This window comes from Drosophila subobscura, chromosome U (genome assembly GCF_008121235.1).
Source record: "Drosophila subobscura isolate 14011-0131.10 chromosome U, UCBerk_Dsub_1.0, whole genome shotgun sequence".
NCBI classification, from domain to species: Eukaryota; Metazoa; Arthropoda; class Insecta; order Diptera; family Drosophilidae; genus Drosophila; species Drosophila subobscura.
Genome location: NC_048534.1, coordinates 1,869,820 through 1,888,649, shown reverse-complemented (window position 1 = coordinate 1,888,649; position 18,830 = coordinate 1,869,820). Strand labels below are relative to the sequence as shown.

Here is an 18,830-nt window from a genome sequence, read left to right as displayed (position 1 = left end):
GTTTCTGTTGGCGAATATCTACATATTTTCCGAATTTTTTTGTTTTGGTTTTGTTGCTGCTTCCTGTTTTTATTATATCCTGTTTTTGCTGTTTTTTTGTATATAAGAGTTTTGCTCGATGAAGGTTAAATTGAAATTTTCTTCGGGTTTCCTTTTATCAGTGGAGCATGGGCAACGGGGAAAAGCAGAGGCAGGGTCTTTCCCCAGAAAGAAAGTCTGAAATAAGTTGTTTAGCTGATGACACGGAGACAGAGGCCTGATGGAAAACCTTCTACTAAAAAGTTGTTACCGACCTCTACATATCCGTTTTCCCATTTCCCCTCCTGCCCCCACCGCACTCTTTATTATTTATTACTCATCCCCATATCCGCTGGATGTGCGCGGATGTGGGGTTTTTCCCATTTTAATTTTGATAAGCAAAAAGTCGCCGCTTATTCGCACCTGTCGCAAAACGAAAGTTTTATACCCGGCATTCGAAAAGTAAATAGGGGATATTGTATTCTTGGTCGAAAGTTGTACATATGTATGTACATATGTACATATGTACATATATGCTGGCTGAGACCCGGGTATAAAAGTTGTGAAGCGTACAAAACGTCTCACACGTTCCTACTCGTTTGTATTAGTGTTTTTTTTTTGGGTGCGAAAACTTTATTTGTCTGGTGCTTCCTTTTGTTTGGTTTTATCATTTGTCAAAAGAATGAAAAATAACGAGAAGAACGGGGAAAGAAAACTTATATTTCCATAAGTTTATTGAAACCGCGATTTATGTAGGTGGAGGGAGTGGGAGGAAGGGGAAGGAGCAGCAACAATATTTGACAAATGGAAAGTCCTTTTCCTGGAGATTTGCTGCTTCGGTTTGCTGAAGGGCTTCTCTGGATGCTGTCTTTTCTTCTTTGACTGTGTGGATTCTTGATTCGTTGGCTCTTTTATGTGTCACATTTGTGGGTTGGCCAAAGTTAGGCAAATTAAATTGGAAAGTATTTTCGCAGAAAATTCAATTAGAAAACATTTTTTATTGTATACCAAAAATTCGTTTAAACAGAGCCTCTGTGTGGATACATAGGTACATATGTATGTATGTACATATGTACTTTTCTTAGTGCTTAAATTGTAAATGTTGAATTTTTAGGAGTGGAAATAAGTTATTTTATCTGCGTAGCTTTCGAATACTCATCTGACTAAATATAATTTTTATTTCGGCATATGTACGCTTTTAGTTAAATATAATAATATTTGTTAATTCAGTGCAATTTGCCCCATAAATGCTTTGTATTCCCATAACTTCTATTGTTTCTATATTTGCGGGTGTTTTTGTTTAGCTCTAATTCTAATTACCAAAAGTTTGGTTTAATTGTTTTATTTATTTTCTAATCAATAAATGTGACATCAGTTTTGGGTAATTGTAAGTGAAAATCAGTAGGAATATTTATGCCAAATTTACTGCTTTTCGCCGTTTTTTCCAGTGACATAAGTCACCGCTTTACTTGGTGTCCATAATCTATGAGCATTAGTGTCCTGTTTATAATATTTGGAGGGTCTACCATGGAGAGAACTTCCATCAAAGCTAATCATCGAAAACAATTTCTTAACCGCAAAGTGCAGCATATAAGCAATAAATATAAATAAATACGATTATCCATGAGATACAAAATACTCGCAGAAATATGCGCGCAGAGTGTCGCAGGATACATAAATTGTTGGTAATAAAGCCCAGCGGCTTAAGTGTTGACCCATCTGTCAAACAGTCAGAAAAATTGTCCACTGTTTTTCCCTCTCATACATATCGGAAAACATAAATCTCAACGACACTAAAAATCAGATATCGCAGAGGAAGAGGGCGGGGGATTGCCGATATATTGGGGATTTTTCTCGCCACCATTAATGTCATATTATGAACAGTAACTTTTCCTTACATTTTCTCGCATATTGAACAAAAGGAAAAACGCTCTGTTGGTGCATGTTCGGAATGAATGCTTCAATAACCACAGAAAAAACAACCAAAACAACCATAAGAATCAGATAAAAAAACAGGAGCGAAGCTTCAGTGGAAAGTAGGAGTACCAGAGGAAGTGAATGACTGAATGAAGTACCAGATTGCATGATGGACTAGCCGCTTGGACTAAGAGATTTCTCTGTTGCCTTCTTTTTTTTACATGACAAAAATATATTTAGACCGAATAGAAAAGAATGAGACTTGGGGGAGCAATAACCAACGGAAAGGAAACAACAACCACTAGTTCGAGAGCCCTAGACACAGACACAAAGAGTGAGAACCGAATGGACAACGAGAGAGACCAAGCGGTGGGGCAATTGAGGGTCAGGAAACGTCTAGGCAGCCATTGACAGGCAGGGCAAGCCCCAGCAGTTGTTGCAGGAGCGAGTGAGGAATGCCACAACTATTGTCTAGATTGCTTTGCCGAGGGGGGTTTGGTGGTGGGTTTTTGTAGCAGAGTGGAACCTTGCCCCAGTCCTTCACTCCTTTCCACTCTCTGCCAGTCTGTGAAGCGGCCACTGAATAGCAACTGAGAGAGCGACAGCGACAGCGGCACTGCATGCAATAAAATGTGTCTATCAAATGTTTCGTTTTATTTCTGCTACCAAGTCAAATTTTAGGTGTATTTAATGCTCTCTAATTTTGGCAGGGAAATTATTTGTTTCATTATTGTTGCTAAAGGAATGCCCAAATCGAAAATCATTTGAATTAAATATTTCTGAAAATACTGGAATATTTCCAAATAATTTTCATTTAAAAAGAGAGTATCCCGTGTTCCTGTTTCCTCTTTTTCATTTAGTTATATTTTCCTCTGAATGTTTTTGTTTTGTTTTATTTAATTTTACTTTGGTTGTCCAGCGCCAGCACAACGCTTCGCCACACACACATTGTACAGCTATTCCATGTTCCCTCGCTTTGGCAGAGCTCCTCTCGATGTTTGTCTATTGGTCGGTTGATTCTGTTGCTTCTCGGCCTGGCCGACGTTTCCGTTTCCGCTCTCTGTACGCCATGCTGATTTTGCCCTTGCCTCTTTTGTTATTTGTTTTTCGGTTCGTGTTGCAATGTGTGGGTGTGGGTGTGGGTATTTATTTGTGTGTGGGGGTTAATGTGCGCACTCAACTGTGCGCAAATTGCTCAAGTGTACTCGTAGTTCAAGTTAAGGACCCACCATAGCGTTTACTTTCCGCTCTAAAAAATCATACTATATTTCCCACTGACTTTGCTCTTCCAATTTTTAGTACATTTAACGCTCCTCTCCTCATTCCATAATTTTTCTTGGAGTGAAAACAAATTTTGTAATAATTGGCCTCATTAGCTTTATCATCCTTTAGGGGATGGGGAATGGTGGATGGTTTTTTGTATCTTTATGTATTATTATTATTGTTATTGCTTCTCACATTGTCACTTTTTCTGCCGCTCCACCTACCCTACCCTTTTGCTTATCTTCTGGGCATATTTTTGTCGCTTATTGCCTCTGTCTTACATTCCCACGATTATCAAGGGCATTGAATGCCCATGGAATGGGTCTCCTCTTGTCAAGGTCCCAATGAAAAGAATGTTGACGACACTAGACGGACACGTTGACAAAATGAAAATGGGAGATATATGATAAGAAATGAGGGAAGCGGAGGAGCAGGGGAAACGGAGGAGGATGTGGGACAAAGCCAAAAGTAGTGGGGGAAACAAAAGAAGAATAAAGAACGCCGCCTATTGATTTGCCTTTTTCAACCATCCTCCTCCTCCCCATCTCAAAACGAGTAGACGTGTGAGACGCTTCTCAGGCGCCACAACTTTTATACGCGGTATAAGGTGCAGATGTCCCACTGAGTACCGTGTAGCGTCTCACACGTCCCTCCTCGTTTCCTTTTATAATTTCGGTTGCAATTTAGTCAGCCTGTTTTAGTTACGCACACTCCATGCACAAACGCATTATGTAGCAAATTCCTGCCAGGAATTTTTGGCGGTGCTGGAGACAGGCCTTTTTAGGCGCAGATGGGCTTACATTGCCTAACGCAGGCAGTTTGTGATCAGGGATCAGAAGCCGAGAAATCGGATACTTCCAGATTTCAACCCTATTGCTCTGTCTGGAAAATTCTCCCACCAGCACTGCTTTTCTTCCATCACTCGTGATTCTTCCACCATTCTTCTTCTTCCATCACTCTTCGTTCTTCCACAAGTTCTCACCTCTGAATTAATTATGACTTTTTAAGTTGTAGCCCTTATGTCTAATTCCTAATGCCTAATGTTGTTCAATCACCTTGGACAGCTCCGTTTCCCAACTCCGCGATTCATTGTGGCCCATATTCCTACTTTTCCAAACAAGGTGACAAAACTTGTGCTCATCTTTTTATACCCGGTACTCGAAAAGTAAATAGGGTATATTGTATTTTTGAGAAATAACGGTTGTATGTATCGCACAGAAGGAAACGTTTCCGACCCCATAAAGTATATACATATATTCTTGATCAGCATCAATAGCCGAGTCGATAGAGCCATGTCTGTCTGTCCGTCCTGATGAGCGCCTAGTACTCAGAGACTATAAGAGCTAGAGCCACCAAATTTTGCATCCAGACTTCTGTATGCTCACACTTAAACCAGTGTATTTCAAAAATTAGCCCCGCCCCCTTCCGCCCCCTCAAAAGGGCGAAAACCTCCCGAAGCTACAATTTTGAAGATAAAAGAAAACTAAAAACCCCATTCCGTAGGGAAGGACCATGGGATGCGTTTGGATCATTATTATAGCCAGAATGAAGAAATTAATTTGCAGTGGCCCAACCCACCCCGTCCCGCAGCTTATATTTGTTGTTTGCACATTCTCTCATTCACACTCTGCTTCTGCCTCTGACACGTCTCTGCCTCTGCAGCGTCTTTGCCCTGACTCTGCAGTGTGTTGCTCTAGGGGAGGGTGGCGAGCTAAAGGATCGTGTTGGCGTGAGCAGTGTTGTTGATGTAGATGACAGATGAAGAAAAACTGTAAAATTTGACAAATAACCGCTAAGGTGCAGATGTAGTACTGAGTGCCGGGTATAAAAGTTGTGACGTGTAAGAAGCGTCTCACACGTCCCTTCTCGTTTTCTTTTCGTGTCTTTTTGAAGAAACTTTTTCACACAAAATTCGACGTCAACACTCGTGAGACCAAACAGCTGTGTGTTGGAGAGAGTATCTGTGTGCTAAGAGTGTGTGTCTTAAGGGGCGTGTCGCCTTACAACTCGATAATTGCGGCATCAACTTGACTTTAACACAGAAAAAAAAATTAAAAAGAAAACGAGAACATCGACAAAAAGAAAATGAAAATGCGAAAAAGAAAGAAAGTTGTTGAACTTTTTAACTAGCCTCCGAAACTACAAAAAACTTTTCAATACTCAAAGCCAATGGATTTTCCCACACCCAACCTCTACTACATTTCTCTCTCTTTCTCTCTCTATCTCTGTCTCGTTACAGCAGCTGCCCGAAAATAAAATCGAAAATTGTCTTCTATTCGAGCGAAGGGAGGAAGCAAAAGGGCAGCGGGAAAATCTGCAAGCCAAATCCAACTTAAGTTCACATCAAATTAAAATCAACAAGCGGCGGAACGGAGGAACCCCTCCTAAAAGCAAAAGCAAAGAAGAATTATAGAAATATATATAGAAAGAGAATCAAGGAGAAGAAAAGAAAAAGGAGGAGCAGCATAAAAAAGAAGCAAGGCAAAGCCGTGGAAAATAAAGTGCAATAAAAGTCAAATGGCCACGTTAACAATGTGGAAAATTTTTATGGCCCTGCTCTGTGGAATGGCACTGCCGCTAATGCCAGTCACATTAGCGCGCCTGCATTCCACAACCGGCGTAGGAGGAGGTGGCATGTCCAGTGGTGTACTAGGTCCTGGCTCTGGAGGAGGATCCAACGCTGGCGGATCTACAGGGAAAGATGCACACGGTAAGTCCTTTTTTGATTATTTTAAATGGCAAACTCTCTGGCTCCTCTCTGGCGTCTAAAGTCCAATAAATAAATTTAAATATTTAACTAACTTGCATTCAGAATGCGAACAGTGCCACTGCCACTGCTGTGCCACTGCTGTGCCACTGCCACTCGCGAGCAGATATTGCAGTCCAAGAGCTTGCCAAACAAAAAATTAAGAAAAAAAACGTAACACCTCGTTGCAACGTTCCGAGGCACGTTGTTGTCGTGGCACGTGTCCTGGCATTTATGATTTTATTCCCGCATTCCGACCCAAGCCTCGTTGGCAGCGCCTCCACCTTGCTTCTAAAAGGGGTCGGGGCGTCTGCTGCCCGGCTGTTCCTCTAAACTGTTCCATTAGCACAAAAGCAAATGCTTTTGGAATTTTAACAGCAGGACACAGGATACAAGGTTTTATGGAGGCAACCGAACAGGTTTACAGGCGGAAAGATAGTTGGGGTTTTTCGGGCTGAGGAACTCACATAATCGTCGACTTTTGTTCAAGTGCATTGGCACCATCTCTAATCCTAATCTTAATCTTATTTCTCGTTGACTCAGGTGATAGTTCGTCTATCAATGCGGAGGAAATATAACGAAACAGGGAAACAGAATACGAGTTATATATATTTACGAGTTAATTTATAGTATGTATTTTATAAAAAAACGAGAAGGGACGTGTGAGACGCTGCTTACGCGTCACAACTTTTATACCCGGCACTCAGTACTACATCTGCACCTTAGCGGTTATTTGTCAAATTTTATATTTTCTCTTCATCTGTCATCTACATCAACAACTCTGCTCACGCCAACACGCTCCTTTAGCTCGCCAACCTCCCCTAGAGCAACACACTGCAGAGTCAGGGCAGAGACTCGACAGAGACGAGACAGAAGCAGAGACGTGTCAGAAGCAGAGGCCACAAACTGCGCGAAGCAGAGTGTGAATGAGAGAATGTGAAAAAAAAACAAATATAAGCTGCGGGACGGGGTGGGTTTAGCCACGGCTATGGCAGAGGCGCAGGAACGGCAGGGGCAGACGCCACACACTGCGCGAAACAGAGTGTGAATTGGAGAATATGCAAAAAACAAATATATACATATAAGCTGCGGGACGGGGTGGGTTTTGCCACTGCAAATTAATTTCTTCATTGTGGCCATAATAATGCTCCAATCGTGATCTGATAGATATGGTAATTCCCTACGGAATTTAGTTTAGTTTTTAGTTTTCTTTTATCTTCAAAATTGTAGGATTGGGAGGTTTTCGCCCTTTTGCGTGGGCGGAAGGGGGCGGGGATAATTTTTTAAATACACTGGTTTCAGTGTGAGCATACAGCAGTCTGGAGCCAAAATTTGGTGCCTCTAGCTCTTATAGTCTCTGAGAACTAGCCGACAAACAAGACGGACGGACGGACAGACAGACATGGCTCAATCGACTCGGCTATTGATGCTGATCAAGATTATATATATATACTTTATGGGGTCGGAAACGTTTCCTTCTGTGCGTTACATATGTACATTCACTTTGTGCACAAATACAATACACCCTATTTACTCTTCGAGTACCTGGTATAATAATTAATTAAGGATTTCTTTTAAGAAATATTGAAGATCTAGGTATTTAGGTGTATATATGTATGTATTTGTACATATGTATGTATATATATTTTGTTTATTTTTCTAAAGGGAGTAACGCGAATTGCATATTTCATTGTAGCTGAAAGGTTTCTTGTCCACCCACTAGAGTAAAACTCGCTTTACTGTTGATAAAAACGACAGAAATCGACTGGTAAATATAAACTTAAAACAGAAACTGCAATCAATTTCAAAAACTGCTGTATCCCTAAGAACACTGAAACAAAAACGGAAAATCAATTTCCACCTCAACTCAACAGAAACAAATAGATGACCAAAATGTATTGCGCTTGTTGTTGATATAGTATCCACCAAAAGGGTTAATCTTTGCCACGTATTCCCGTGGAAAAACTGGACGACAGCGCGCTTCTTGACTTTTGAGGTTTTTAGAACGTTTCTGTGCACGCGAGAAGAAGAGGTGGTTTAGCTGTCAGTCAAATCCGTTTTTGCAAAAGCCACAAAAGTTTGCAACTGTGAGATAGAGAGAGAGGGACTGTAATTTCCAGTTTGCTGCCACTTACGACCGCCGTCCGCCAGCCTGTCCGCTGATGCCCCTGGAGAGTTTTCTGGATAGCGGCAGCAGCAGTCAACACGTTGACAAGTTAATGTTTTTTTTTGGAGAGAGAGAGAAGAGTAGTTTCGTCGACTGTCGGTGTATTTCTATTTTTAGGCACCCGCTTAGTGGATGCAATGCATTAGAAAATGGAGGGAAAGGCAAAAAACTTTAGAGGTCGATTTTCGAGGCAGAATTTTAAAGAGGGTAAACAGGGTTCTTCTGGGGCAATGGGAAGACTCTGCAAACTCCTTAACTATTTATTGTGGCCATATTTCGGAGTGCTGTTTTTGGTTGTCGTTGTTTTTGGCCAGTTTCCGTTTCGTGTGATAAAATGCTTGACACTTTTCTAAACGGCAGACCTTTTTGACTGTCAAAAGATTGGAACACACATACAAACACACACACACACATACTGCTTATCTCTCTCTCTCTGCTCTTGTCCGCTGATTCTCTTGGCCCAAGTTCTTATCTCCCAACTTTCCACTCGCCCTTTTAAGCTCTGTGTCTTTTGCAGTTTGTTGACACTGTCTCTGTCTTAAAGAAAAAGATAGAAAGAGCGAGAGAGAGAGAGAGAGAGAGAGAGAGAGTGTGAAAGAGCGAGCGACTCATAGAGTGGAAATGATTTACGCAGTTTCCACCTTGTCTCTGTGTGTGTGTCTGCGTTTACATCCTGTGGACATAATAAATAGCCTCAGCTTTTCGGCTGGCAGCTCTCAAATAGCTCTTCGGGAGCTACCAAAAGACCTGAGAAGCTCCTTTTGCGGACAGCTTAAACCAGAAAGTTACCCAAACAGAAACAGAAAGGGCGCCTAAAAAAAAAAACAGAAAATTAGAGTGAGAGACTACCGACTAGAAAAAGTTCGAGTTTTGTTGGGAGTACCTAAACTTTTCTATCAACTCCAGTGCGCAGGTTGACTTGGCTTTTGATTTGTGGCGTGTGTAGTAGTCTTCTCTGTTTTTTCATGCTTTTCTTCCCTGCGAAACCAAACATCAGAAGAGCATTTTAGATGTCATTCTGGTTTATTGTTTTGAGTGTTTGGCTACATAGCTTAGAGAGAATTTTAAACTGCTAAAATATTTTAAATTATGATTAAGGGACTGTTAAGGGACTGTTTAGAAAATGTTTTATTTTATTTAAGCCCAAACACTATCATTGTGCTTTTGATCTGAATTTTAGTTATATTCTACATTTCTTTTTTTTTGTAATCAATTATCTATATAAAAGTTTTTTTGGGTATTGGGTTGGTGTTGTTGTAAAAAACTTGGGCATGGCTGAGCTGTAAATTTCTTGCATTTTCTTTGTATTTATTTTGTCTTTGTACGGTCACTCAAATTCGAAGAAACCCTTATATCAGTAGAACCAATTTACTTTCCCACAGGCAAACCCCAACAACGAGATTGAAAACTATAAAATTGTTCAGGCAATTACGGGGTTCTGCTGCTGCCACTTTGCCAGCCAAAAATTATACTTTGTAAAAAATACTTTTTTGGGCAATCAAATTGTTTGAGTTTCGTGGCGTTTCTTAAGTGACAAACCCACCGAGCCCTACACCCCAAAACTTTTCTATAGAATTTCTAATTACGATAAAACGATGAATTGACAGTGAGTGAGCTTGACAGGTGAGCAGCAGCAGCAGGACGAGGAGGAGGCGCATTGCCACATTTCGGTAGCGAATTTAATTAAGTAAGAGTGAGCGAAAGGGCGGGGAGAATCTGTGAAAGAGAGAGGGAGGTGTGGAAACTGTCACTGGGAAAATCTAAAGAATGCAAACACTAAATCTAGGATTTATTTGTCTTTGTGCGGCAGCAGCATAGGCGGCAGAGAGAAACAGAAGACAAAAATGAATTCTTGCGATTTTCAAAAGGATACAAAATTGTACATGTCTCTGAGGATGCGATGCGCGATGGCTGCTACTGCTGCTGCATTTTGTGATTCTTTTGTGTATACAATTTTCCTAAGTTTACCGCGCAATATTCGCCCAAAAAAACTGGAAAATGCAGGGCAGGCAGACACAGGAGGAAGAAAATTCAAAGCATTCTGCCACAAAAGCCCTTAAAACAAAAGCTTGACTAAAATTCCTTTCCCCCACAGTCCAACAAAAAAACGACAGAAGAAAACGTTGTAGCTAAAGAGAGCAGTGTAGAGAGAGAGAGAGAGCGAACGCTAGACGACAGGTCACAAAAGTCTTGCTACACGCCACATGCCACCTCCACCATCTGCAGGACACGCGCCACCCCCAATGAGAATGAAAGTTTACATATCGCCACCAGGCGCTTGGCTTTTGTGGGATCGCCTAAAAATTCTAAAGACAATTTTAAAGAGTCGTCGGCCAGAAAGGGTAGAGAGCAGCAAAATGTAGCAGGGTAGCAGGAGGATGCAGCATTATGGTGCAGAGGCAGGAATGAAGACCCTTGCGGTGAATGGAGCATGAAACCAAAATTGTTCGGTTGGTTCCTTCGTTGCTGCCTCGAATTTTTGTGACTTTCATTTGCAATAAATTATTTTATGTTATTATTATACAATCCATACGAAAAATGAGAAAAAGGGGGAAGCAATAGGAGTGTGGTAAAGAGTCTGCGGTTTGTGGGTAAGGCTCTGTGGTGTGTGAGTGGCGGGGGAGAGCAACAAGCAGAGTGGGAAATATTACATTTATTGCATTATTCAATGGACTGCAGAGCGAAAGTGTTTTTGAAGAAAATTCTGTAAAATTGGAGAAGGAGAAATGTATATATTTGTAGCTTTTTATACCCGGTACTCGAAGAGTAAATAGAGTACTGGGTATACAAGTTGTGACGTGTGTTGTGTTTAAGGATACAATTCTCTTTGCACTTTACTACCCCGCAGTATTTTAACTACCGCTTAAAGTTCGTATATCTACGTTAATCCGAATTAATCAGTAAAAAAGCAAAGTATGCATTTGACTTCATTAAGAAAGGCATTCCCAAATTAGATGGAAAGGTAAGCCGCAAATCTATTTTGGCCACCAATTAGGAAACCATTAAACAAATAAACCCTCAATATAAACAATTTCAATGTTCCAAATGTCAGACATACACCAGACAAAGGCGAGGCCTCATGACTGCCTTTCATGGCTTAATGTTTCCAGTTTGTTTTTCCTGCAAATTTAATCATCGTGTAGTCGAATCCCAAGAAAAATTTTCATTCGAAAAAAAAGTATTTTCCTAGGGTAAATATGTACCGAGTGTGAGCCGCTTCTTACGCGTCACAACTTTTATACCCGGTATACTGGTTTTTTGATACCCGGTACTCGAAGAGTAAATGAAAAATTGTGTTTGTGGGGAATAACGGTTGTATGTAACGCACAGAAGGAAACGTTTCCGACCCCATTAGGTATATATATTCTTGATTAGCATCAATAGCCGAGTCGATTGAGCCATGTCTGTCTGTCCGTCCGTCCGTCTGTCCGTCCGTCTTGTTGAGCGCCTGGATCTCAGAGACCATAAAAGCTAGAGCCACCAAATTTTGCATCCATATTTCTGTATGCTCACACTGTTACAAGTGTATTCAAAATTTCGCCGCGCCCCCTTCCGCCCCCGCAAAAGGGCGAAAACCTCCCATTCCGTAGGGAATGACCATACCTATCGGATCATTATTATAGCCAGAATACAGAAATTATTTTGTGGCTACAGTGGCTAAACCCACCCCGACCCGCAGCTTTTGTTGTTTTTTTCACATTCTCTCATTTACACTCTGCTTCGGCCTCTGCCGCGAGTCTGCAGTGTGTGGGTCTAGGTAAGTGTTGTAGATGTAGATGACAGATAAAGAAAAATTTAAAATTTGACAAATAGCCGCAAATGGGTCAGATGTAGTACTGAGTGTCGGATATAAAAGTATTGACGCGTAAGAAGCGTCTCACACGTTCCTTCTCGTTTTTTTGTAATTTTTAAATCTACATGTAACTTACTTTTAACCCTTCCCCTAGAGCCACACACTGCACGAAGCAGAGTGTGGAATGAGAGAATATGCAAACAATTTAAAAAAAGTTGCTGGACGGGGTGGGGATAGCCACTGCAAATTAATTTATTTGTAATAATTCAATCGGATCTGATAGAAATGGTCCTTCCCTACCGAATGTCGTTTTTAGTTTTATTGTATCTTAAAAATTGTGGATACAGCAGATTTTTGCGATTTGCGTGGCCGGAAGGGGTCGGGCGAAATTTTGAAATACACTTGTAACAGTGTGACAACCATCAGGATCCAAAATTGGGTGCCTCTAGCTTTTATAGTCTCTGAGATCCAGGAGCTCCGGACAGACAGACATGGCTCTATTGACTCGGCTATTGATGCTGATCAAGAATGTATACACTTTATGGGGTCGGTAACGCTTCCTTGTGTGTGTAAAATTTTTCCCCACATATACAATATACCCTATTTACTCTTCGAGTACCTGGTATAAAATACTTCAAGAAATAATTTCTGGTGGGAAAAGCAATTTAAAAATAGTTTAGGACTTGGCCTACTTAGAGACCCACTGCGAGTGGTGTTTCTTTGGCTAATTCCATTCGACATCTGGTGGGGGGTTACGATATATAATTTTCCCAGACATAGAGTGAGTACCAGGCAGTCCAGCGATGACTGCGAACCCTTTTTGTGGCTCTGAGCAATGATGATGATGATTTCGTGCCTGGAGAAACGCCTGTTACGACTATTTAATGGATATCGTGTTTTATAATTAATATTTATGGCCAGCAAACATACACGGGGAATGCGAAAACAAAAGAAATTACGTCGTATATTCCCATGCAGAGTATATCAAAATGTTCCACAAAGTCAATCCACGCTCGGTACTTGTCGTGTGTGTATGTGTAAGTATGGAAAATCATTGGGATATCCTTTTCAGCATTGGAGTGGAAACCGGCCAAAGGTTCGTGGGAGTTCGTGGGTTCGTGTTGACTCGTGATTTTGTAATAATTAGCTGTACATTAACTATTTGTAACCATGAAATTCCATGAGCACCGCACCCCAGCAGACCAAATTCGAAACCATAATAAAATACGAGTACTGCTCTGTAGTCCTGTTTGCCCTCCTACTACCACTGGTTTCCTTCCCTTTTCACTCTTTTTTGCTTCTATTTTGGTTTCATGAATCTCGACATAGAAACAAAATATTCAAACATGAAAAGAAAGTGATAATTACAGTAGGACAAAGTCATACACTATGCTTTTCGGTTATCTCAAAGGTAAAGCTGTGACGTTATCATGAGAGAAATTAAGAAAGGAGTGTTAAAGAGAGACAGACAGAAATGTCGATACATAATACATAGATACATATATATACATATTTAAAAATAAATAAATATAAAAACATTTTAAAGAAGCCTTTGGCCGCCTTCTGTGTCTTTTTCGGTTTTCCCTCTTTGGATTTCCAGCAACGCATCTTGTCGCTTATTAGCGACTTTAGTCGCTTTTATCTTTTTTTCCTCAAGAAACCAAATCGATAGATTTGATAGGATTAGGGCACCAAAATTTATTAATGAATTATGTAATTTTTTTTAAAGAATTTTTACAAACAGAGTTAGCGGTTCGATTTTTTTAGACAGCCTTCTTTAATTTGGTTGTAAAGAACATTGCCATTCTGAAAAGCTATTCAATGCAGTTAAAAATTGGACCTAATAACTTAGTTCTTTTCGTTTACCATCTGGGAAATATAAGGCTTTCAAATTCAAAATTGTTGATGTTTGTGCGGTATTTATAACAAAATGTCGACTTTGAAAACTCAGGAAAAGAGGAAAACGAATTATATCCTGGGTTCTTTTTATATCCGGTACTCGAACAGTAAAAAGGGTATATTGTATATTGTGCGAAAAAAATATAAAACACAGAAGGAAACGTTTCCGACCCCACAAAGTATATATATTTTAGATCAGCATTAATAGCATTAATTTAAAGTACTAAAATGTTGGACATGAAATTAAACCGCTAAACGATCCACAATCCAAGGGTATTTCTAATGGTCCTAAGCAAATGTTTCTCTATTAATATTTAGTGAAATTTTAACGTGAAATTTAACACCGATATAAAAACGAGGCATTCATAGAAATAAAGCAGGAGAAGCAACCTTTTTGGGCTTCGGCCCGAACACACACAACGACGCACGTTTCGTATACTTAATGGCAATTGACGTTACATTAAAAAAAACTATAACAATAAATCTCATTCATGTGTTTTTGTGCGATTTTTATGAGTTGATTTTTTGATACCCAACGCACCAGATGAAAATTCTTTTTTGGGTTGCTGCAACCAAAAAGTTTTGTTACTTAAGTAAGAAAATAGTTTACACAAAAAAAAATGTTGTGCCATAAAATAAAGAATTTCCAGAGAAAGGAGAGAGAGAGAGGAGGATATGTAATGGTCACGCTTTGCAGCACTCCACCGAGATCCACAGGACTCCACAGAACTCACAGTCCGGAACTCTCGTTCGTTACCTAATTTAAGCTGCCATTAGTGTTTAACACTAGGATGGGTGGCACCCACACTCCTTGAGTGCTTCATATATCAAAGGCGTGTGCCGAGCAGCCACAAGGAAGGAGGAGTAGGCGCAGGAGCCGGAGGCGCATGGAAGTAGGAGGAGCAGTTTCCTGTGACCTGGGCGTGTGTTTTCTTCGAAGTTTAAGTTTTAAAATTTAATATTCTTTGAATGTGTATATATATTAGCATTTGTGGAATGTGAGTGCGTTTTGGGTGGGTGATGGGGGTGGGGGGGGGGTTCTACTTGACAGGAAGTACAAGCAAAGCTCTTGGTCAAGCAATGTTTATTCAGTGGAATTCTCGGACCAGAAAAAAGGGGAAGGGGAATTGGAAGGAGGTTTAACGAGATGAAAGTGAAAGAGAAAGTGGCAACAAGATAGACAAGACAAGAAAGAAAGAAAATGTATTCTATACAGATATAGAAACCGTTTTAAAGATTCAAGGTAGAGAAAGATTCTTCCACTTTCTGCAATTTTCCTTGAATACTTCTGGAATACCCCTGCTGGAAGAGTATATTTTTTTGCTAATTAAAATACCAGCAATCTAGAAATCAATGGGCTTCTTGGTAACAAAAGAATTCTTAATTTTCCCTTACCCTTCCCCTTTCGAAATATCGTTAGTCATTATCAATTGGGGTTATCTTTCCGTCGGTTGCCTTCATCCAACCTTCAATCGAATCGATTTAAACCGTCAAAAGGTTAACGCCACCAAAAAGTGTCAGTAAGCTGAAACCCTGTTTTAAAAGTTTGTTTAGAAGCGAAGGATGGAGGGGAAAGGCCAGCATTTGCATACTCTTTGATGGGTGAGGGGTGGGGAAGATATAGGGGTAATCCCTGAGGTAATTGATTCTTAAACTTGACACCTTTTTGAGCGTTTTAAACGCCATAAACGGCTTAAAGAAGGGGTGGGGTAACAGGAGCCTCTATTTTTACTTTGCTTCTTTTTTTACGAGTAGAATTCCACCACCCTCCTTTTTTTCAAGCGTCAATTTCCTTTACCTCTACTTTCTTAAGCATAAATTTCCCTCCTCCCCGAAGCCGGTCCGCACAAACAATATGCTGTAGCTATGGTAATGCGATCTGGCTCATTAAAAGATTTAGAAGCCAGCAGCAGACGGTGGGGAGATTGGGAATGGCACTTGGAGTCCGATTCGATTAGAGGTCCTGTGTGCTTTGGGGCTCCCATTTAAAAGCCATTTATAGTCTGCGTGGGATGGCTTCTGCCTCCTGTCTCCTCCTGGATCTCGCATTGCTGCTCCTTTGCGTTACAATTAGATTTAAGTGCGACTTTCTGGTAAATATGAACAGCAAAATGCTTTTAATTCATGACCGACACTAATATACATTAATGTCTTGGGCCAACTCCAACTGCCGCTCGAAAGACGAGTGTAAAGACGGCATGAGGTCAAGGGATGCAGCCGAAACCAGAGACCGGGACGAAGGCACAGTCATAGCCACAATTAAAAGTCCATGGTCCAGAGAAATGTTAATGACATTTTCCCAACAGTCTGCCACAGAGTGTAGTCCTGCCAGAAAGGAGTAGGATGCGGATGGGGTCTGCCCTCTCTGGGCGAAGTGTACACAAATTTTTAGCGAAACTACCGTAATTTGCATATTTTAAGTTGACTTTTATTGCATTAAAAATGTTAGTGGCAGTGGCTTTGCGGCAGCAGCAACAGCGCCCTCCACAGACCCAGACCTTTAATCATGTCTCCCTTCCCCTCTAGCCCAGTGATGTCTTGACTGTGCCTGTTGCCGGGGTCTTCCTCTGACTCTCCTTTGGTTCTGTCTCAGGGCCTCGGCCTTTGGATTTGGTTTTAGGTTTTCCTTTTTCTGCATTTTGCATTTAGCATTCGCTGTGTGGGGTTGGGGTTTGGGACTTACTGCCACTGCCTGTGCCTCGACCGACCCTACAACTATGTGGGGTATAACTATTAAAAGACAGATTACAGAAATACAATTAAAATGTTTTAGTGAAAATTAACTGCAGTTTAAATAAAATGCTAAGCTGGCCAAGTGGAAACACAAAACCTTAAACAAACTCTGAAGACGATGAAGACGACGACGACGACGACGATGTCGGACGTTGTAGATGATGAGTATGACGAAGGCGAAGAAGGGGGGACGGATGATAGTGGTTGAAGGCGACTACATTGCTGTGGTGGTTTTAGTGGTTTAAAGGTTTTTACGTTAAGTATACGCAGCAGGAAGATGGTTGCTTTTTCCCCATGCCCCGCTTCACCATGCCCCACCAAAGGTGTATCGCTCAGAAGTGGCATTAAGGAGATTTTGCAAATTGTTAGACTTAGTCTTGGTCGAGCGTCGTAGCCAGCGTCATCATCATCATTATCACCAGCAGAAAAACAGCTGCCTGACTGGTTGACTGGCTGTATTTTGTTGCAGTTTGCTGCGGCTGACCTATAAAGTTAATTGAAAAAAAGAACAAACAGACTAACCACCGATGGAGAAAACCCACACCAGCAACACAGCACCACTGCCATGAAGCTGTTGACTGTGAATGCCTGTGTAAGTGTGTGTGAAAAAAGGTTTTATGTAAATAAATAAGCTACAAAGTGGTTCTACGGTTACGGGTGCTGTAGGTCTTGGGTGTGGGTCCCCATTTTGAGGTCTCTGCCGTCCAGGTGTTTCCGACTTTGCTGTGGCTTAGGCGTGTAACCCAACGTCGTGTAGACATTTTTAGTGGCTGCCACAGACCGAGTGAAACCTCAAGCCAACTTCAAATTGACTGTCGTTACCTGGGGGGTAAACCTTGGGGGATTACGTAGATATTCATAAGAGAAGTCAATATAATCTTAGGGAAAAGATGGGACATATGTACATACATACATATGTATGTTGTGAGGGCAATTTTGTAATTTTGTTGAGAAATCACAAATAAAAATCAAGCTAAAAAAAAGTTAATTCAAAGTGTGAGAAATTAATTTAATAAAAGTTAAAAAATGTGTAAAAATTTAAGCTTTCAATTGCACTTCCTTAGAGCCTTTTGGTACAAGCAAAAATGTCTATGATGTGCCTACCAAATTGAGGAGATGAGCAGAAGGAGTGGAGTTTTGACTAATGAGTAACCTTTAGTAAAAGGATTAGCTAAGAAGACCAATTTTGTTATCTATTGATTCAAATGGGATTTCTGTTTGCTGCTGCAAAAATTTCAATATTTATATTTTGATTTATGGCTAAATATGACTTTCCCTTTTCGCAGCACGCACAACAACAACACAATATCCCCAACAAATCCATTTGGCAATAGGAAAATATCTCTCTCTCTCTTTTCCTTTCTCTCTCTGGCTGGGTGATTTTCATAAACTATTTTCCTGTCTGTTCCGTCCGCTGTCTCTGTCTCTCTGTCTCTCTGTCTGGCTTTTGTATGTCTGCTCAATTTAGCCATTATCCTTGTATAATTTGGCCTGCCTGCCAATCGCTTCGTTTTGTTCCTTGGGATCCTCTTCCGATCCCCGAGCAGCCTTCCAAATCCAATTAAACTTAAAACGCTTTTGCCAGGCGGCCCTAAAACTCGGCCCGTCACATACTTCTGACACCCTTTACTGCCTTTCTCTTTTGTGTGTGACGTATGCACAATTTAATTTGTATATACTGAAAAGAAAAATTTCCCAACCACGCTCCGAAAGCCAGGAGGGAGTGCAGGGACATACAGAGGAGAGGTAGGCCCTTTAGTAGTGCTCTGAAATTAGCAGGGCAGAGGACTGAAAGAGAGAACTAAAAAAAAACGAGTGAGGGCGAAGCGATATTTGGAATTACACTTGTATCAGTGTAATATCACATGACTCTTCACACAAAATTTGGTGACTATAGCTCGTATATTCTCTGATATCAAGACTGACGGACAGACATAGACTCGGCTTTTGATGCTGATCAATAATATATATACTCTATAAGGTCGGTAAATGCTTGCTTCTGTGCGTTACGCACCTTGCTCCCACCACAAATACATACATATACCCTATTCCCTCTTCGAGTACTGAGCATAAAAACAGAAAACTCAACCCAAAAATTCAAGGCGCCAACAGAGCCATATGTCTTAATCACAGTTACGCACACACACGCGTTTCTAACCTTGAACCTTGAATTTTGAATTGAAGAAGGAAGAGAGGAAGAAGACACATACATATGTATGTACATACACATTCCAAGATGTCTTTTACGAAGAAAATGAATAGATGGCTCTTACTCATAATGCTGTAGACACTAA

The 18,830-nt window shown here is 40.8% G+C and overlaps 1 protein-coding gene across 1 annotated transcript in view; it reads left to right on the top strand.

The window, feature by feature from the left end:
* Nucleotides 1-18,830, top strand: part of LOC117900751 (neural cell adhesion molecule 1) — a 111,658-nt gene that overhangs the window by 5,315 nt on the left and 87,513 nt on the right. Inside the window, exon 2 of the mRNA XM_034811232.1 lies at nucleotides 5,438-5,908. Coding sequence (XP_034667123.1) covers nucleotides 5,716-5,908 — 193 coding nt within the window. The 5' untranslated portion in view covers nucleotides 5,438-5,715. The remainder of the gene's footprint in view (nucleotides 1-5,437; nucleotides 5,909-18,830) is intronic.